Genomic DNA, 20,016 nt, shown 5'->3' on the forward strand with positions numbered 1-20,016 from the left:
CTCCCGGCGACCACAAGTGGCCCCAGCCGTCCAGGTGGGGTCCGGCTGACGGGACCAAGTCGACACTACTCCTTCTCGCAGGGTCTCTTCCTTCTCAGTAAAGCGGCCCACGATCCTCCATCCGCTCCTCAGAGAGCCTCTCTGCCCTTTCTGTCCGCCACATCTCCCTGGCTACATTATCTCCCCGACTAGTGCCTAGCAGGCGGGCCTGATAGAAGTTTCTCTAAAGGCTCTGGAGGAGTCAAACAATGCATAACGTCCTGTGCAACCCTCAGACTCCTATACCTCGTGGGAATTTGGAAGTCGAAATCCAGTCCGCGGTCCGCCCCTCCCCGCGTCGCCTCAATTAGCCCCGCTCGGTCTCGCCCTAAGTCTCGCCTTTCCCTTTAACCAACCCCTCAAGCCGGGTTACCTCTCCGGTGCCTATAATCCTTAACGTTTCCCTATATGCTGTCCCAACTAGGAAAGCCTTTACTTTCCGCTATTGGTAAAATATTTACACTTTCCGTACCATGGCCACGCCCCCTTCACACACGTTGCCAAGACGAACCGGAAGAGATTGCCAGCCCCCTGGTTCGTTAACCGGAAGTAGACGTACCTCACGGAAGCCGGCTTTGGCCCTGCGGCTGCTACCGTCGCCGCGGAGAAATTGTTGGATCTGGCAGTCTAGGAATGGTGAGACCTCGCGGTTCGCCTCTGAGGGTTCTCAGAGGAGTTGGGGGTGAAATGGAGTTTTGCAGAGTGCCGCCGGGGACGACCACCCCCCAAGTTTGGGGCCCCGCCCCGGTGGCGCCCCGAAAAGCTGCGCATGCGTGGGCCGGACTGGGTTAGAATCTGGCTCGAAGTGTTACGCATGCGCAAAGGCATGGAGACCTTGGGGTGAGAATGGGCTTGCGAGTTTACCCCCACCTCCCCAGCCACCAGCCTGTGGGTCTCAAACCAAGGCTACTTGGTGCTCTGCTTTGAGTTGCAGAGGTGACTTCATCAATGCTCCTACCCCGAGTTCTTGAGACAGACCTGGACCGATCCCCTACCTTGGGTGTGCACTGTTGGGAGAACGAGGGGCGGAGGGTCCGGTAAGGAAGGGGCACAGACCCTACCTCAGTTTGCCGGCAAGCTCGGGCCCCTTCGCCCTCTCCTCAGATGTCAAGATTCTTAGTCGTAGCCTATGGAGCGGAGAGCGACAGGCTCACCTGGGGACAGGGCTAGAACACTGAGCTAAGAGCCACCCTGGTTAGAAGTGGGGACTCACGAGAGGAGCGCCCCGAGAAAGTCCAGTACCTGGGTTCTCTAGGGGTTGTTGGGGCACAGGGTGGTTGATAATCACGCAGTTCCCAAACAGTGGTTTTTGGTTTCCACGAGATGGTATCTCATGGAAATACCACTTACTAAATCTTCAGTAAAAACCCCAAATGGAAAAGAAAAACAAAAAACAAAACAAAAAAAAAAAAAAACGAGATGGACTGGTTGGAGTTTTGCCTCCCTTTCTTTTTTCCTGCTTTGGCCTGGGAGGGGAAGGCTGGTGCTGCTGAGCTGAGTGGACAGCTGAAGTAAAGAAAAATGTGGGCCAAAGAATCCCTTGTCTCTTGCTAGTTTATAGTCAAGGCGCCTAACCTAGGAGATATCAGTAGAATTAAAGGGTCTATGAACCCTCTAAAATAGTATGTGTTTGCACCCTTTTCTGCAGTCCATAGCTGTTACCATACTCTGAAAGGTGCCAGTGACCTTCACAAGACTGATGTCTAAGGCTATTATTGGCAGAGTGGGGCCTTATGCCTCTTTCCTGTCCTTATGTCTTCCCTAGCTTATGGGACCCTGGGGGACCTGAGCCAGTATAAGGAAGTGAGGCTGGCCAGTTGGAAATCTGAGCCTCAGGGAGCCTCATTTCTCCTTTGCAGAATCTCCTCTCAGCCTTTAAGCTCACCTGGTCAGAATCCTTGGATGAGCCTGTGGGACCGTTCCTCCTAGCCCTGTGGTTTGGAACCAGTGGCTTTGGGACTGTAAGAGGATGGACAAAGGTAGTATGAGGCCGGGACAGCTCCCCAAATGCTCGGGCGCCAAGCATCTGCTGATTCCACTCTGTGCCTGGCACTTGTGTCTTTCGGTCCTGGCTAGGCCTTGCCACCTCCCCCTGGGCCAGCACCACCCATGTACCTGTCGGCAGAGCCACAGTTGACTGACTTGCTGTTGAGCTGCTGCTCTTTAGCACGGCTGCATTTTGATGGCAGAGGGAGCAGTTATGCCCAGAGCCCAGCGTGTCGGCATCACCAGTCTGACCTGAGCACCATGTGCTGCACGACATGACACGTGGCACCGGGGGAACTGCCCAGCGTGGAAGGTCTGGGCCAGGTCTGAGCCCAGATGGGATCTGGATGGCCAAGGAACTCTACCTTAAAACCTCAAGTGTCAAGGAGGCAGGGGAGGGGCCAAGAGGGCTGGCAGGGGAAGGGGGCTGGGGAGGGGTCCCATTTGCAGAGGCTCTAGGATCTTAGGAGGCCCGAATCCACCATTTCTCTCTTGCTAGATTCTCAGGGGCTGCTAGATTCATCCCTGATGGCATCAGGCACTGCCAGCCGCTCAGAGGATGAGGAGTCACTGGCAGGGCAGAAGCGAGCCTCCTCCCAGGCCTTGGGCACCATCCCTAAACGGAGAAGCTCCTCCAGGTAGTAAGGGTTCGGAGGGCCAGGAACTGGGAAAGGGTAGAAGGTCTGTGGCGTTAAGTGCCACATGCCTCCCCATCTGTTGGGAATGGCTGCCTGAGCCCCTCTGGGGCCTTAGTATTGGCAGAGCCTTGTGCTTTTCCTGTCCCTGCTAAATCCTTCCCTGTGGGACTGAGGGCAGGGGAGGGAGATCTTAGGTCTCTGACGTGAAGTCTTTGTGGTGTGATCCCCTGTCATCTCAGAGGGCTGGAGTGTAGCAGTTCCATGGCCACTGAACCAGGCTGTGGCGTAAAGTGAAAGCAGGCTGGAGCAGATAGCACCCTACTGGGCACCTGCTCTCTTTTGGGGGCTGGGGGTGTGTGAATGGGTACCAGGGTGGGGTAAGGAGTGTTCACTGGGCAGGACCCTTTACAGGTTCATCAAGAGGAAGAAGTTCGATGATGAGCTGGTGGAGAGCAGCCTGGCAAAATCTTCTACCCGGGCAAAGGGGGCCAGTGGGGTGGAACCAGGGCGCTGTTCGGGGAGTGAACCCTCCTCCAGTGAGAAGAAGAAGGTGAGGAATTGGGAGACTTAGGGGATGGGAGGTAGTGCCAGATTTCATGTTTCCCCAGAACCTTTGCCAGCTGCCAAGAGCCCTGCAGAGCAGGCTGGTGAGAGGACCAAGCTGCCCCAGCCCTCATCTCAGATGCCCCCCTCCTGGGAACACACCTCTCCCTACTCCCTAGTTCTTGCTGCAGCCCCCACCCCCAACCCTGCCATTGCATCCTGTATCACATTCCGTGTGGGAGGCATGGAGCATGCATCTATTCTGGGAGCAGACAGCCTGTTCCCAGCATTGCAGAGTGTAAAAATAACCCCCAGGTGGCATTGCTGTGGCCCTAGACACTGCACCAGCAAGAGTGATTTCCCGGTATCCTCCCCACCCAACTTTCACTCTGGGGTCGGGGGTACTGCCAGCAAAGAGAAGACCCCGTATGGTCAAGGACTATATAGAAGTAACTTGGTGGGATGGGGGTGGGTATTAGAAAGCTGAACTCCTTTCCTGTGCTTCCTGTTGTGGGCTGGAGTTGGTGCTGAGGCTGGGGCTGCCGCTGCCACAGAGTATGTGAAACTCTAGTCATGAAGCGCCAGCTGACTGGATGCTGGCTTTGAGCTTGGTTTGTTCCTGTCCTCTGCCCAGGTATCCAAAGCCCCCAGCACTCCTGTGCCACCCAGCCCAGCCCCAGCCCCTGGACTCACCAAGCGCGTGAAGAAGAGTAAACAGCCACTTCAGGTGACCAAGGATCTGGGCCGCTGGAAGCCTGCAGATGACCTCCTGCTCATAAATGCTGTGTTGCAGGTAGTGCCCCCACCATAGGCTCAGTGTGCCCCTTTCCCCCAACCTCCAGTTCGCACCCCAAAATTAGCCCAACAGGGCCCTGTGGGTGGCAAAGAAGGGTTGTTCCCAGCTCCAAGGCTGGAGCAAATCCTTCTGGGGCCTTGCAGACCAACGACCTGACCTCCGTCCACCTGGGCGTGAAATTCAGCTGCCGCTTCACCCTTCGGGAGGTCCAGGAGCGTTGGTACGCCCTGCTCTACGATCCTGTCATCTCCAAGTGAGTGGGAGCTGGTTCCAGCAGTGGGGAGGTACTGGGACACCAGAATTTGGGTCCTGGAGCAGAGGGAATTGTACCAGGGCCCCAGGAGGGGTCTGGGAGGCAGGACTCCTGGAGGCTCCTTGGGGGTGATACTGAGGCCTGAGAGGCTTCAAAGAGAAGTTTCTTCCTGCCTCCAGGCAAGGGAGTCTGAAGGCAGAGGGAATAGCATGGGAGAGAAAACTAAAATGAGTGCCCGGAGTGCACTGTGTGTGTTGTGGCTTTGGGCGGGTCACCTCCAGCCTTTCCACATTGACCTCCTACAGTTTCATCCTCCTAACAAGGGGAGTCGAATAGAAGAACACCAAGCCCCCTTCTAGCTCCAGTAGCCACAGGCTTCCAAATAAACTTATGTACACATGCAACACACACTTCCTCTTCCTCTGTCACTTAATGTCTTCAGAGCTTGGTTGGATGCTTAACACCCATCCTCTCCACAGACCCTGGTACCACTTAAGTTGTAGCTGCAGTTCTGATATACCAGGAAATGGGCTGGGCTCAGCTTGGAAAGGGGAGGTGGTAGGCAGTGGCTAGGGGGTGGCAGCTTTGGCCAAGTAAGGAGGAAGGACTTGGAGGGAGCGGCAGCTGGTCCAAGGCTCTGCCTCAGGAAGGACTGGGTCTGAAGGGGACATAGGGGCCTCCGTTTTCTGAGTTGGCTGTTCATTCACTTGACAAACCTGTGGAGCCACAGATTATCTGCTAAGCCTTAGGCCCTTCCTAATGAGGGCCTGGCCTCTAGGTTCTGGATCTCAAAAGCCTGTAGGTTTGGGGGAAATAGTAGGAACCCCAGATTGCTTGACACCTTTCCTTCAGCCCTCCCCTCTGTCTCTTTCCGTGTCCAGGTTGGCCTGTCAGGCCATGAGGCAGCTGCACCCAGAGGCTATTGCAGCCATCCAGAGCAAGGCCCTGTTTAGCAAGGCTGAGGAGCAGCTGCTGAGCAAAGTGGGATCGGTAAGGCTGAGGGCTGGGAAGGTGGAGGATCAGGGCACAGGGAGAGCTGGACCACCTAGAAAACCACTGATGTGGAGAGCTCCCCACCCACTGTCTGGATATGTGCACATGCACACGCGTGCACATTGGCAGGGGCGTTTGTGACAGGGGCCTCAGGAAGAGCCAAGCCTGACTTCTTGGGTGACTAGCTTGCTTCTTCCAGCTCCTGGGGGATGCTGAGGTGGGAGGTAGAGATGGTAAGGCAGAGGCATGTGTGAAAAAGCCCAGATGCCTAGAGAATGTTACTTGCCCTCTAGACCAGCCAGCCCACCTTGGAGACCTTCCAGGACCTGCTGCACAGACACCCTGATGCCTTCTACCTGGCCCGTACCGCGAAGGCCCTGCAGGCCCACTGGCAGCTCATGAAGCAGTATTACCTGCTGGAGGACCAGACAGGTAACGCCCCAGGAGCTGGCAGAATGGGGGTGTGTGCACGTGCATGTGTGTGTGTGTCTGAAGTACTCGACACAGCTGCCTTCAAGTGCCCTGTAACAGATTTCTCAGTGATCCCCAGTGTCTTGTTCACCTCACATTGCAAAAAAAACTACTTTCCAGAGAGAGAAAGTGGCTGGAATGGTCTTCAGCATCATGGTAAGAGTAGCCAACATTGCCTGGAATCTTTGGCAAAAGGTCCAAATAGCGGAGTTATCTACCATTTCTTGTCTTTTGTTTTTTCATGACATATTTTATTCTCACATAAATAACACATGAATTATTATGGATAACATTCAAACATGAGAAAAATAAGAAAGTCCACTTTCCTGCCCACCCTTCAGTTTGTTTTCCACCCTAGAGGTAATAACCACTTTTTCTGAGCTTTTCCGCTCTTTGCCTCTCTCCGTTATTCCTTCTGTCTTCCTTCTTCCTCTTCTTTTCCCACTAGGCCGTTAGTGCTGTCAAGCTGCCCTCAGGCCATTCATAAATCCCCACTGGGACTTCACACCCAGTCCATCTGTCTCTCCCTTTCCCCAAGGGCCTCACTGCTCCCTACTTCCTCTTGCCTCAACAGCACAGCACTCACTCTCCCAGTGATGGGGTAAGAAAACAGTGTGATTAAACTGGAGGAACTCCCCAGTGAGGGCTGTAGTTTGGGTTCTGATTTCCATAGTACAAGCACATTCTCACTTTCTAAAAGTACTGCCCATTGCCGTCTACATAGTTTTTCACACAGTTCAAACATGAAGCTTCATTGGTACCCATCACCTTACTACCAGGGTCCCGCAGCTTCTGCTTAGGAAAAAGAATTCCTGCAGGAGCATTTTAGGAAATCTCATCAGAAGGAGGCCCCATCTTCCGTTCCCAAGGACCTCTGATTTTAGTGGCCCGGGGGCAGCCCTCTTTATTCCTGCGGCTTCCAAAATTCTGCCTCTTCCTCAGACTTAGATATCACAGAATTCCCACAGAGAGAACAGATACTGACTGGATAACTTTTCTTTTTACTGCTAAAGCTAGTTCCTTTGTCACTATTTTAAAAGTTATGCCAGGCATGGTGGCTCACGCCTGTAATCCCAGCACTTTGGGAGGCCGAGGCACGAGGTCAGGAGTTCAAGACCAGCCTGACCAACATGGTATAAACCCGTCTCTACTAAAAATACAAAAAGTAGCCAGGCCTGGTGGCACACGCCTGTAATCCCAGCTACTCAGGAAGCTGAGGCAGGAGAATTGCTGAACCCGGGAGGCAGAGGTTGCAGTGAGCCAAGATCGCGCTACTGCACTCCAGCTGGGATGACAGAGCAAGACTCCATCTCAAAAAAAGAAAAAAGAAAAGAAAGTTATTTTGTGTAAATTTATTTGTTAACTAAAAGCCTTATCATGAAAGTTTTATTTATTCCTTCAAGAGTTTTTGTATTTCTTCAAAAGGGATTTGATTTCTCCTTTGCCGTTGAGAGCTAGGAGACCCTAGGAACAGGCAGGACACATTGCTTAGCTGTCAAGTCAACGGAAGATGAGATTCGTGGAACTTCAGGCAGCTCTGGTGGGGAGGGACTTGATGGAGTGACTGCCCTGCTTCCCCCCATATGGTCTCACCTCAGTGGGAGGAAGAGGAGCATCTATGGCCCCTCCACACTCCCCCTCACTTCCTCAGTTGACAATTGCATGGCCACTAGCTGCTATAGAGCACACCCTACAGTCTTGGGAATGGCTGGCCTAAAAGCAGAGGTTTTCAGATTTGGGGGGCCTTTATCCCTTTAAATTTTTGTTAAGAGACAGGGTCTTTCCCTGTTGCCCAGCTGAACTTGAATTCTCAGCTCAAGAGATCCTCTTGCCTCAGGCTCCGAGTAGCTAGGTCTGTGGGCACACACCACTGTTCCCGACTTCCTTTCACATTGTGGCCAGAAAAAAAAACAGACTTTCATGAAACTGTATTTATCCTGAGCATATCTGATGGGCTCTGATGCTCATTTTCCTATTCCATTTCATTTTTTGAATAAATGAAACTGATTTCATGACCCATTAGCAGGTCATGACCCCAGATCGAGAGACATTGGCTTAAGGAGGGCGGCGCCCACCAGCACATACTTTCTCAGTGGAACTTGGCTGGCAGGTGCCTCCCAGCCCCTCACAGCGTGGCAGGAAATGCTGGAGAGCATATGATGTGATGGAAGGAGAGGTTGAGATTTCGAATGGAGAGAGCAGGATCTAAATCCTGCCTCTGTCCCAAACTAGGGTCACATAGTTTAACCCCTCTCCTGTGTCTGTTTCCTCATCTGTAAAATAGAGCTAATGGTAGTGCCTCCCCTGCTTAGTTCAAGGCTGTGTAATCAAAGCCCTTTGCACACCAAGAAGCCCATACAAAAGGTCAATTTTAATTTCCTTCCCTTTCTAGAACCACCTCTACCCTCAGCTAAGCCTAAAGATGCTTTGTGCCAAATTAGAGCCCAGCCTAATCTGGTATGGGCACCCTTGCTGGTGCTGGGCTCTCCACCCAGCGCAGTCTGCAGCTGGTCCACTTGGCTTAGTGGTCCGCTCAGCATCGTGGGGTTCAGCAGGACCCTTGGTGCTCACGCTTCCTCTGTCCTTTGTTCAGTGCAGCCGCTGCCCAAAGGGGACCAAGTGCTGAACTTCTCTGATGCAGAGGACCTGATTGATGACAGTAAGCTCAAGTGAGTGGCTGGAGACACAGGAAGGGGTGGAGAGAGCCGAGTCACTCCTGTCAGGTAGAGCGCCCCAGGCTGCCCAGCCCCAGCCCTTGGGCTCCCGTTGGTGCTTGGCCCCCCTGGCTGAGCCCCCTCCCCTCCCACTGGGGCCTTCTTAGGCTCCGCTGCTTTACCCTTATCCCCAGCCCAACCCCAGAGAAGGAGGCTGGGCCAAAGCCTGATGTACCACCTTCCAGGCCACTTGGCTAAAGGGGCTCAGGGATGCCCTAATGAGCCAAGTTAACAGGCAAGCTGAAGGTGGACCTAAATCTTCTTCTCTTCTTGCCCCTCAGGGACATGCGAGATGAGGTCCTGGAACATGGTAAGTATGGCCTCATGGGGTGGTGAGGGGATGGAAGCTCCTGCCAGAATCAAGAGGACCAGTACAAGGTGCTAGTGGCCTCAGAGCATCCCTTCTTACCACCCCACCTCACCCCAGAGCTGATGGTGGCTGACCGGCGCCAGAAGCGAGAGATTCGGCAGCTGGAACAGGAACTGCATAAGTGGCAGGTGCTAGTGGACAGCATCACAGGTGAGGAGGCCTGGGCACCAGAAGGCTCACTCTTCAGCATCCTTCGCCCCAGCCTGTGCCGCTGTTGCTGCCTGGCTGGGGATACCCTCGTTTCCCAGGCCCCGACCCCCTTCCCTTATAAACCTTGCCCTGGTTCCTGCCTTGCATTCTGGCCCTCAGGGGTAGGCTCTTCCAAACTCCCTCTTCTCCCAGGCATGAGCTCTCCGGACTTCGACAACCAGACACTGGCAGTGCTGCGGGGCCGCATGGTGCGGTACCTGATGCGCTCGCGTGAGGTGAGGCAGGCCCATCCCCGCCCTTCTTAGGCTGCTTCCTCTGTCAGTGCCTTTCTCTGCGTAGTCCTTGGTTTCCCATCTTTCTCTGGCCTGCATAGACCTACTCCCCCAATTCTTCAGGTCCCAGCCCTCACCTGCCCCATTTCCCCAGATTACCCTGGGCAGAGCAACCAAGGATAACCAGATTGATGTGGACCTGTCTCTGGAGGGTCCGGCCTGGAAGATATCCCGGAAACAAGGTATCCCCCACCCCCTGCCCCAGCAGGAAGCAGTGTGAGGTCGTCCCAGCCTCTCGCTGTCCTTTCTAGCCCTGGGGCTTGGTGTCCATGGGGACCCTCGTGGACCACCTGAGGCAGGGATTCCTTGGTGTCTGCAGGAAGCAGAGCTGGTCCATGGAAGCTCCTGGCTCTCTCTGGCCTTTCCCCATCCCATCAATCCCTCCCCATCCCATCATCCCTTCTTCCTTTCTGCTTCCACAGGTGTCATCAAGCTGAAGAACAACGGTGATTTCTTCATTGCCAATGAGGGTCGACGGCCCATCTACATCGATGGACGGCCGGTGCTCTGTGGCTCCAAATGGCGCCTCAGCAACAACTCTGTGGTGGAGGTGAGCCGGGGAGGAGGCAGGAAGGCCAGGATGAGACCTAGGCGTGGTGAGCCAGTACACGAACTTGGTCCTGGTGCCACCTCTGTCTTAAGCCACCTTTGTCTCCCACCCAGATCGCCAGCCTGCGATTCGTCTTCCTTATCAACCAGGACCTCATTGCCCTCATCCGGGCTGAGGCTGCCAAGATCACACCACAGTGAGGAGTGGTGGCAGGACTCGTGGGCCCTCTCCGGCCTGTTTCCCCTGCCACTCCAGCCCCCTTGAGCTGGGAACTCAGGCTCCTGGAAAAACCTGGGCAGTGGGAGGCTCAGCTGCGGGCCATTGATTTGAGCCTTTGAGGGAGGATAGGGCTGGCCTTTGTGAAGCCAGCAGAGGCTGAGAACTTCAGGCTTCCCTAGATCCAGAGCCCCTCCCCATCTTCCTCTCTCTAAAAACAACCCTACCCCCCATTGCCACCTTCACTCCTGTGTCTCCAGCTGATTAGCCTCAGACTCTTATTGTTTTTCTTTTGTAAATAAAAAGCACCAGGTTCCAAAGTAGTTTATTTTATTTTTTTTTTAATATAAAAATTTGGGGACAGGTAGAGGCAGGGGCACATGCAGGGGATGGCAAAGCTCTTCCTTGTCCTCAGGCCTCTGCCCCCAGCCTGCAGAGGGAGACCGGGAGGTCAGAGGAGCAGGCCGAGGAGAGGCCTGCCCCAGGGATCCAGCCTATCCTCTCTTGAGAGTCAGGAGCCAGGTCCTCCTTTGCTTCCAGGCTCCCTGCCCTGAGCCAGCGGGCCGCATGGAGTCCGTGGGGAGGCTGCCACCCTGCCTTCACTCTGAGGTTGGGCCGAACAGCAGATGGCAGCACACCTGGCAACGCTGAGTTCTAGGGCTGGTACTCAGACCCCTGTGCCTTCTTCCTGGGTCCACTGGACTGTGCCAGAGCCATGGCAGCCAATAAGCACCATCTCCAGGCTGTGGGGGTCCCAGGGCAAGGCCAGGCCCCCTGACCCTGGTGGGGGCTCTCCAGTGCTGGTAGCCTCAGCCTGGCTCACAGGCTCTGGGGGCCCAGTCCTAGCCCCTTCCTCAGAAGGAGGAGGGGAGGCAGGGGTGCTGGGCTCAGAGCAGAGGTCTCCTGAGGCAGGGGGCTCTGAGTCTGAGGTGGAGGTCCAGAAAGCTGTGGCTCGAGGCCAGGGGGAGCTCTGAGACGCTGGGGGACCCCAGGGCCAGGGTGCCATGAGGGGAGGAGGCCCCGGACGAGGGTGGGGCCAAGTCCCACTCAAGACAGAGCCAGCTGGGGGCTGCAGGCAGTAGGAGGATGCCCCAGTGTCCACACACAGAGGCTGCAGAAGCCCGGAGGTGCTGGCTGGGCACGGCCCTTCTCCCGATGCCCGAGGGCACAGGCCCTCCCTGTGGGGTGCCAGGACAAGCTGCACAGCCTGGCGAAGTGACTGCAGTCCTTCCCGCATCTGCAGCACCTGTTCTGACAGCTCTGTCACCTTTGGGGGAGGGAGGAGGCGAGGTCAGAATGGAGTCAGCCATGGAGTGCCTTCCCCTGGTGCCCCCCTCACCTCCACCTTCCCCCTCACCCACCGCCTGCCGAAGCTTGTCCAGTGTGTCTGTGTTCCTTGCCTCGCTGGGCCCATGGGGAACAGTGAGCAGGCCGCTCTCTGTGGGTAGTAGGATGGGGTTATCAGCTGGGGCTGGTAAGAGGAGATAGGCAATTTGGGGGTCCAGGCCTTGCCCCAGTTAGAGCACATTGACCTGGTAGGACCTGACTCCTAGGATCATCTCTTCTGGCCTTGCCCAAGGTGCTGAATTTTGCCCAAACTTCCAGGGGCAGGGAAAACACCACCCAGCAGCCCTCAGCCACACTGCCTAGTGCTCTCCTTCCCCTCAAAAAGTTGTTCTTTGTGCCTGTCCCTTGCTCTGTCCTCCAGGCAAATTGACATTCCTAGGAGCTCATTACATTGTCCACTTCCCTGGCCTGGAGACATTTTCACCCCTGGATCCCCAGCCCTCTATCCCCTCAGTTAGCCAGAGATTGGGCTAAGGCTTTCAGTTACATTATATAACGTAAACATCAACCCATTTTTTTACAGACAGGAAGCTGGGGCCAGAGAAGCCAAATTCACACTGCTAGAAAGCTGACAGAGCAAGGATATAAACCCAGTTCCTGGCTGCGTCGAAATTAAAGTGCTGGTCTTCACCACCAAACTCCCCTGCCCGCACGACACCAAGGGGTAGTGGGGTGAGACGGCCTCCAGGCAGTCTGCCAGTTTCTCTAACATTGAAGGCTCAGAGGTCAACAGTGCTTGAGGTTCACAAGGCAAAGGGGCTGCCCCACCAACCTAGACCATCCCGGGGCCCTGGTACCTGGTCCAGGGGAGGGGCTGCTGCTACATTCCGGGCCAGACTGGCCCACGCGGAAAGAGAACTTGGGCTGGTCCGAGCCACAGCCGTCTTCAATGCCATCTACTACCCTGTGAACCCAGGTACCAGGACAACAAATCAATGGACAGGCAGCCACTGTGGGGTCATACGGGACGGGATGCCCCAGCGTCCACACACACAGGCTGCAGGAGCGTGGAACTGACCAGGAGCCCAGGAGAAAGCTAACATGGGGTCCCTTCCCCTAGGAGCTTACAGTTTAGCTGGGGGGCCAAGCTTGAGCAGCATGAGATGCAAGAGTTCAGAGCAGCGTGTGCCACACACCACACAGTGGAGTGGGACAGCAGGAGAAAGGAGGAGCACAGAAGGCTTCCTGGAGGAGGCAGGCTTGGCCCACATAGACTAGCGGGAGTTAAGATGGTTAGATGGGCACCTAGGGCAGGGTGCGCCTGCCCAGGGCCTCAGCCTCATCACCACCATCTCTGCCACGGGGGCCTAGGGTCTGCTCACCTGGGGCTCAGATCTGGGGGCACATTCCATGGCATGGGGGGCAGCCGTAGCCCCTCTAGGGCCCGTGGGGGAGCAGAGGGGCCAGCCTCAGCCTTCAAAGCCCCTGTCCTGCCTGGCCTCCCTCTGCCACCTAGACGAGGCCGGGGTGCTGTTCGACGTGGGGATAGCAGCTTGGCAGCTGAGGATGAGGAGGTGCAGCCAGGGGACAGCAGGGGGCTGGAGGGCTCATCAGCTGGGGCTGGGGAGACCGTGGGGCCCTGCTCCCCATCTGTCTCCTTCTCCTCCAGCGTGGACATAAGGGTATTGTCGCCGCTCAGGGAGCTGGTGTCCACCTAGGGATAGTGAGGGACAGGGAATCGGCATGGATGGTCACTATTGTGTCCCACTCACCTCCCCTACCAAGGCTTCATCTCCCCTGGAAGGGATGAGCCATCTTTGTTAGAATAGCCAACATCTATTCTAACTGAAGGTCCTATAGAGGATACTATCTTATGTTTTTTTTTTTGAGACAGAGTCTTACTCTGTCGCCCAGGCTGGAGTGCAGTGGTGTGATCTTGGCTCGCTGCAAGCTCCACCTCCCGGGTTCATGCCATTCTCCTGCCTCAGCCTGTAGCTGGGACTACAGGCGCCCGCCACCACACCCGGCTCTTTTTTTTCTTTTTTTTTCTTTTTGGTATTTTTAGTAGAGACAGCGTTTCACCGTGTTGGCGAGGATGGTCTTGATCTCCTGACCTCGTGATCCACCCGCCTCAGCCTCCCAAAGTGCTGGGATTACAGGCATGAGCCACCGCGCCCGGCCAGATGATACTATCTTAATCTAAAATCTATCTAAAGCCACCAAAGCCCTGGAGGTGTTAACTACCTCTCAAAATTCTAGCCAAATACGGACAACACCACTCCTCTACCAGGTCCCTCAGCCTAATTAAACTATCCAAGAGAATGTGGCGCTAAAAATTGGTTTGGAATTAGTGACAATCCAGGAAAATTCAAAAGCCCCTCAGAACAATCCTGTTTCACCATGAAAAAACACAGGGGGCCACCAGGCTCTCTTCAGAAGCAACCTGAAGGGCTGGTGCCTGTCTCTGCCCTGCTCAGCCCCTGACCCCCAGGAGCCACCCCTCCCTGTGCCAGCACTGATGCATTCATCTACCTTCACTAAGATTCCTCTGGACAGGGTAAGGCTGCCTCAGACAGGCCAAGGAGAGCCGGCAGGGGTGGCTGCACATGCTGGGCTGGGCACATGAGTGTGGAAGGGCAGAGAGGGTGTAGACCCCTGCCCGAGGTGGGAGCTTTCATACCAGGCCACACTTCACACACAGCTCTCCACCATCCCCAGCCTCTGCCCACCTCACCAGGCTCCCCGGCACCCCCATCCCCTCCAAGCACGTACTCAGCACACTCACCTCTGCAGAGCCTCCCCCAGCACCCAGGTTGTAGCTGAGCTCCCCTCGGAGGCCACGACTGAAGCGCGGGGCAAACTCGGGGTACAGCGCAAGGCTGTCGTGCAGGCCAGCCAGCTGCAGACACTGCAGGACGCAGTACGTCAGCCCCTTCACGTCGGCATTGGCCTTTACCACCTGCTCCCGCCGGGGCAGCTCACAGCCGATCAGGTCGCCCTTCCCTGGGGAGAGGAAGCAGAGGTCAGCAAGCCCTGAGAGCTTCAGCCATGAGGAGAGAAGAGGGGGCTGCAGGTTGCTGAGATTCCCTTCAGAGCTGGGCTGGGCCTCTGTAGCTGAAGCCTTGAAGCCAGCAGAGAGAGGAGCAAAGAGGCCTGGGACATGGCCTGACGCCTGCGGCCTGTCTCACTGGCTCCCACATGGGCTTGGGGTAAAGAGCTCTGTGACCCAGGCCCTCAAACACATTCAGGATCAAAACCACTGTGCCGGAAAACCTGAATTTTAGCCCTGAGAGAGACTGAACATCAGTTCTAGTGGTTCACAGCTGGCTATGTTGATTAGAATCCCCTGCAAAAGTCAGAACAAACACCCAGGCCCTATCTCTACCTACAGCGTCACAGTATCTATGGGAGACCCCACAGTCTGATTGTTTTTAAGTCCCACAGGTGATTCAGATGCAGCTTGTCCAGGAATCAGTGTTTGGAACCAGCAAATTAGAGCCCTGTGTGGCATAGGGAAAATGCCAGGCAGCCAGGCTCACCTTCCTGAGCCCTAGCTGCCTCCGCTCTACAAGAGATGCTGCATTTAACCGAGTCTAGGGAATATTCTTGATCTCACCAGAAGGGGTCAATGGAGGTTTTCCCACAGGCAGGTTAAGACTGCCACCTGGCTGACAGTAATTATTAAATGGCATCAATTAGAGCCTGCGGTGTAATCTCAGAGATGTTAGATTGGGTAGGGTGGGTGAGATGTGTGTCTTAGAATCAATGAAATAGGGTGTGTCTGTCCAGGGACATGTTGAGGCTAAATTAGAGTTAATGTAGATAAAGTGCCTCACACAAAGACGACCAAAAAGAAATCATTTTCTTCCTTTGCCTCCCAGATAGAACCCCCTATAAATCATTCCTGCCAGGCACAATGACTCCCAGCACTTTGGGAGGCCATGGCAGGAGGATCGCTTGAGCTCAGGAGTTTGAGACCAGCCTGGGCAACATGGCAAAACCCTGTCTCAAACAACAACAACAACAACAGCAAAAATTAAGCTCGGTGTGGTGGTGTGCACCTGCAATCTCAGCTATTCTGGAGACTGAGGTGGACGGATCACTTGAGCCCAGTAGGTCGAGGCTGCAGTGAGCCGAGATCACACCACTGCACTCCAGCCTGGGCGACAGTGAGACCTGGTCTCAAAAATAAAAAATTCATTTCCAACAGGGATAGGCACGCAGTCCGGGCTTGGGCAGAGCACTCACTACCCTCAAGGCAGCTCAACCACCGCCAGGCAGTTCAGACTGTTAGAAAGTGTTTCAGAAAGGATGGCCCTGCTATGGACTACCTCACACTGCCAGCAGCACACACTGAGCTCATGTCTCCTCTACATGTTCCTGGACTTTTGCTCCAACTTAAGTATAGAATGCACCCCAACTTAAGTATAGTTTAACACTTGATTTTCTTGGTTTCAGGCCATCCTTCTGGGTCGTTTTGAGTGCTGTTTGGATCTCAATGTGATCATCTGGGGAATGTGCTCTCTTTTCATTGGCGTCATCTGAAATAGAATAAGCACGTGCTGCTTGTCTTCATCTAAGAGGTGGGAGAAAAATGAGAAACAGGACAGGACCGAGGGCAGAGTCTCAGGACCAGAGTCTGCCCACCAGGTGCAGCTCATCAAACTACTTCCTTCCTCACAACGGACTTTGCGTATGTTTAGCTTCCAGCAGTTCATCAACAGAGGCAAGCGCCAGAACCCAGAGCTGCCTGAAGCAGACAGGATGCACTTGGACGTTCGAGTAAAAAGGTAGGTGAGGAGAGGGTAGGTACGAAGGCAAAGCAGAGAACCCGACCATGATTGGGGTTGGGGAACCAGGCATTCACCAGGGCATCTAGAGCCTCCAAGTCAACAGGGAAGTAGTTCACCCAAAACATATAGAAGGTGACAGGATGGATCAACGGTGGCATAAGTCCTGGTGCTAGGGACATTGTAGAGGCAAAGGCCCAGGGCACAGGCTGTAGCCATTCTTGTGGCACTGAATACTGCACACTGAACATGGCTATTCTGAGACGTGGTGCCTGGCACCAGCGAAGGCATGCTCTGAGAGGCCCTGTGCCAGCTCCCAGCCACACAACTCCCTCGGCTCCAGGCTGGAAACCATCTGTTTCGTAATCCACTCGTCAATCCTGCTTTGGATTCACCAGTCTACAGTGGTGAAAATCTGTCCTTGTGCCCTTCGGAATCTCTCCAAGGATTGCCAGCTACACTTGACTGGCATAACTCCATTTTCTCATGCTGGCATACACCGCATGTAGGCAGAAAAGCTGGACTCATGAAAGATGTAAAACAAAGGGTGTGAACAGCCTGTCCCCACTCTTGGGGTCTAAGACCCCGATGGCATTTTTTTCCTCTTGTTTCCAGCTGGAAGGTCATCCTCTTCAAGGGAGCAAGGATGGACACACAGTAGCTGCGTCTGGTGACACCGCCCCACCTTCCTGGCCCTTTCCTGCTTCTCGTCTTGATTGTGGATTGCCAGATGAATGAGAAACCTCAGCCCCAGGGCTTCAGCAGTCCCCACAGTGAATCTACACGTGCCTTGGCTGCCTGAGGATTCGATGTCGTCAGCAGTGGTCAGGTCACCACCTCTCCACATGTACAAGTCCTTGACTACCCACACCGGTCACATGTTCCCCACCCTCTAGGGTCACGGTGATAGTCTCTTGCAGCCATAGAGCTCTGCTCCTCTTTAGTGGCTTTTCTTTTTTTTTTTTTTTTTTGAGACAGAGTCTCGCTTATCGCCCAGGCTGGAGTGCAGTGGTGCAATCTTGGCTCACTGCAATCTCCACCTCCTGGGTTTAAGCAATTCTTCTGCCTCAGCCTCCCAAGTAGCTTGGATTACAGGTGTCTGCCACCACACACGGCTAATTTTTGTATTTTTAGTAGATACAGGATTTCACCACGTTGGCCAGGCTGGTCTTGAACTCCTGACCTCAAGTGATCTGCCTGCCTCGGCCTGCCAAAGTGCTGGAATTATAGGCTTGAGCTACCGCGCCCGGTCCTTTAGTGGCTTTTCACAGACACAGCCCCATGTTTCCCTGAGAGTTAGAATGTGCTCCCAACTCTCCAAATCCTAGAGTGCAGGTCCAACCCTCCTAACGATGGCTTCCTCCCTGCCAGTCCCAATTCCCCCCAGAGCACCTGGGAGCCCCGTGGAAGAAGCATGAGACTTGGCGCCAGGTGGATGGGGCTCCAGCCCCGGCTGGCCGATTCCTAGCTGTTCATTAACCTCTCTGACCTTGGTCTCCTGCTATGCAAAATAGGAATAATGGGTTTTGTGAGGTTAGAGTGAGACAAAGCAGTAAGGAGCTGGGACAGGGCTAGTCACGCTGTTAGCCCCCTGTTATCAGCACTACTATTGTGTCCATTCCACACCTGCAATTTCTTCATCTGCGTCTAGGGAACTGATTTCCTTTTTCACCTCCTTCTTTTGCCAGGAAGGGAAGTATATACACTGTAGATACCATTTCATCAGAATGAGTCTCCCTGGCTGTTTGGAGACTGAGCTCTGTCACCCATCTGGGCTCTGGGCCTGCTCTGTGATCTGCCTCAGGAAAGTCACATCTCACCGTTCCTGGGGGACCACAAGGACAGCTTTTGTTCCTCCCCTTTTTAGCCCTGCCTGACACTCTCCCCAGCACTTCCATCCCTAGCTTCTGATTTTCCTCCTGAAGGAAGGGCAGCTCCCCTCTGTCCCCCATAGACTGGCTCCTTTCAAAGGCTGGCCCTCCACTCGCTCGGCCCCAGGGCCACCTGCGAGATCGTGTCCACCTACTTACGCTGCCACCTTGCAGTCATTGGGGCTTCTCTGAGCTTTGACCAGGACTCCATAACTACTCCTGACTCCACCCTGGCTGTTTCTCTCTCAGTGGCCTTGTGGAGGTCCCCTCTCCAGGTTTTCCACAGATCAGGGCCATGGTCTCACACACACGTGCCCCCACGCCCTCTCTCCCACCCTCACAAACCTAGGATGGCGAGCACGGTGCCACCCTTGAGCACCTCCATGGAGCCAGAGCAGACAAAGTAGAGGGCCTGCAGGGCATCGCCTTGGTGGATGAGGTACTCGCCCGGCGTGCAGAAGGCGGGCCGCAGGGCCAGAGACAGTGCCCGCAGGCAGCCGCGGCTGGCCGCCTCAAACAGTGGCAGCTGCAGGACCTCCTTGTGCAGGTGCATGGCGATGTCTGCGCGCAGCTCGTCAGGGAGGCTCTGCAGCAGCTGCGGGTGAGCAGGTGCAGGGGTGGGGGGGTTGGGAGTGGCAGAAGAGGAGGTGGCCTCCAGCCAGCCCCTCTCCACCCTGGCAGGCCTCAGGAACAGGGGAGGCATGGGAGGGACCTGAGGCCTCTTTCACAACTCCAAGCTCCACACAGGGTGGCAGCGAGGGGGCTTCCTCCACCTCCCTCTCAATCACTTTAGCGCCCAGAGCAGCCCAGCTTCCCACCTCAGTGAGCACCAAGCCCCCAGACCTAACTGGGGTTCAGAGGGCCCTCCAAGCCTTCTTAGCTGCCCTCTGTCCCATGCTGCTGTCCCCTCAAGAGAGAAGGGAGGCACAGGGGCCAAAATTCTGCATTCATCCTCCCCCACTCCTGATAATTCTAGGCCATTGCAAACCCCCTGAGGGAGCAGAGGCTAGCAGGCCCAGCCCTGGAGGCCGCACCTCGGTGGTGTCGATGCCATTGTTCACCGCCCAGGTGGCCTGGAAGTACTCCAGCATGCGCTGCTTGAGGGGCTTGGGGATACGGTGGATGCGGATGTAGTCGCGCAGGTCGCGCGTGCGGCTGTGGTACAGAAAGCGGCGGGCGTACATGCGCTGGATGATGGCCGTCACGTTCCCAAACACCACCGCGTGCATCAGGGCTGGGGGAGGGTGACGAGAGGGGGTCACCTAGGGGACCTGGCCCGGCCTGACACCACGCTGGGCTCATCTGTCCTCGGCCCCGCACGCTCCTAGGCAAGGCCCGAAGGCCGCTGTGCGGGTGAAGTCTCCCCCACCCCGGCCTCGGGTTCCGCGGCCACCTAAAGCGGAAGAGCCCCCGGCCTCAGGCCCTCCGGGGAGTGGGACGGCGCCGCCTGCGGGCAGAAGTCTGGGAGTGGCCCCGGGAAGACGCGCGCGGCCGGGCTCACCGCCGATGAGCATGGTGCAGATGGAGAAGATCTTCTCGGTGTCCGTGTTGGCGGACACGTTGCCGAAGCCCACGCTGGTGAGGCTGCTGAGTGCGAAGTAGAGGGAGGTGATGTAGGCGCTGCGCAGCGACGGGCCGCCCAGCAGCTCCAGCCCCGTCCCGTTGGCCTCGCTGCTGCTGCTGCAGTTGTCACTCTGGCCGGAGCTGTTCCCTCCAGCTGGTCTCCGGCCCACCAGGTAGTAGGGAGTCTCCAGTCGGCGGGCCAGCTCCTGCAGCCAGCCTGAGGGGGGAACAGCAGGGCCTGAGCAGGCAGGAAGACTGTGGGCGAGGATGCCGGGCCCTGGGGGTGGGGACACGCAGACACAGACCCAGCCCCATGGCTTCCCGCCGCTTTGCCCCTTCACTGCCAGCCTAGCACACCCCTCTCCACCCCCTCAACCCTCAGAAGAGTCTGCCATTTCCCCAGCCAGCTCCTATTGGCACTGAGGATGACACAAGGGAAATCACACCCCTTCCC

General features: G+C 55.7%; 3 protein-coding genes and 1 long non-coding RNA gene across 11 annotated transcripts in view; 2 read left to right on the forward strand and 2 right to left on the reverse strand.

Annotated features, from left to right (window-relative positions):
* The window catches only part of PRPF40B (pre-mRNA processing factor 40 homolog B), a 76,204-nt gene extending 75,671 nt beyond the window's left edge, over positions 1 to 533 (reverse strand). The window contains exon 1 of the mRNA XM_063784676.1: positions 1 to 533. The gene's annotated coding sequence lies outside the window, so the exon portion shown is untranslated.
* On the forward strand, positions 119 to 10,374 carry MCRS1 (microspherule protein 1). Of its 5 annotated transcripts, XM_024347877.3 has the most exons (17): positions 572 to 675; positions 974 to 1,076; positions 1,899 to 2,018; positions 2,116 to 2,349; positions 2,525 to 2,663; positions 3,075 to 3,213; positions 3,841 to 3,999; positions 4,146 to 4,255; positions 5,137 to 5,245; positions 5,542 to 5,680; positions 8,313 to 8,388; positions 8,715 to 8,743; positions 8,861 to 8,953; positions 9,146 to 9,228; positions 9,380 to 9,467; positions 9,708 to 9,835; positions 9,949 to 10,374. In XM_024347877.3, exons 4-17 carry the CDS (start codon positions 2,301 to 2,303, stop codon positions 10,033 to 10,035), a joined length of 1,428 nt encoding a protein of 475 aa, XP_024203645.1. In that variant the 5' UTR covers positions 572 to 675; positions 974 to 1,076; positions 1,899 to 2,018; positions 2,116 to 2,300; the 3' UTR covers positions 10,036 to 10,374. The 5 variants fall into 5 exon arrangements, with proteins under 5 accessions (XP_009423744.1, XP_009423746.2, XP_009423745.1 ...); XM_009425470.4 differs by lacking the exon at positions 2,116 to 2,349 and having other exon boundaries at positions 571 to 675; XM_063786717.1 differs by lacking the exon at positions 974 to 1,076 and having other exon boundaries at positions 571 to 675.
* KCNH3 (potassium voltage-gated channel subfamily H member 3) overlaps positions 10,365 to 20,016 on the reverse strand; it is a 19,276-nt gene continuing 9,624 nt past the window's right edge. For 2 of the 4 annotated variants that reach the window (XM_063786696.1, XM_016923451.4), the window contains exons 8-15: positions 19,501 to 19,779; positions 19,034 to 19,233; positions 18,345 to 18,594; positions 14,124 to 14,341; positions 12,721 to 13,052; positions 12,196 to 12,302; positions 11,413 to 11,489; positions 10,365 to 11,318 (exon numbers count right to left, since the gene is read on the reverse strand). In XM_063786696.1, coding sequence (XP_063642766.1) covers positions 10,719 to 11,318; positions 11,413 to 11,489; positions 12,196 to 12,302; positions 12,721 to 13,052; positions 14,124 to 14,341; positions 18,345 to 18,594; positions 19,034 to 19,233; positions 19,501 to 19,779 — 2,063 coding nt within the window. In that variant the 3' untranslated portion in view covers positions 10,365 to 10,718. Of the gene's footprint in view, positions 11,319 to 11,412; positions 11,523 to 12,195; positions 12,303 to 12,720; positions 13,053 to 14,123; positions 14,342 to 18,344; positions 18,595 to 19,033; positions 19,234 to 19,500; positions 19,780 to 20,016 lie in introns of all 4 variants that reach the window. The other 2 variants (XM_054664261.2, XM_016923450.4) reach the window with 1 other exon arrangement.
* On the forward strand, positions 15,797 to 17,852 carry LOC134807565 (uncharacterized). Its single transcript, XR_010148316.1, has 3 exons — positions 15,797 to 15,921; positions 16,042 to 16,128; positions 16,744 to 17,852. It is a non-coding gene; the product is annotated as an uncharacterized LOC134807565 (long non-coding RNA).

Source organism: Pan troglodytes, chromosome 10 (genome assembly GCF_028858775.2).
Source record: "Pan troglodytes isolate AG18354 chromosome 10, NHGRI_mPanTro3-v2.0_pri, whole genome shotgun sequence".
NCBI lineage: Eukaryota > Metazoa > Chordata > Mammalia > Primates > Hominidae > Pan > Pan troglodytes.

What these genes read in the sequence shown, in the direction of transcription:
- MCRS1 (XM_009425471.4), top strand. Translation starts at nt 513, where the DNA reads ATGGCCACGCCCCCTTCACACACGTTGCCAAGACGAACCGGAAGAGAT. An exon ending in AGATGAGGTCCTGGAACATG is followed by an intron (nt 8,744 to 8,860) that starts GTAAGTATGGCC and finishes ACCTCACCCCAG; the next exon opens with AGCTGATGGTGGCTGACCGG. An exon ending in GAAGATATCCCGGAAACAAG is followed by an intron (nt 9,468 to 9,707) that starts GTATCCCCCACC and finishes CTGCTTCCACAG; the next exon opens with GTGTCATCAAGCTGAAGAAC.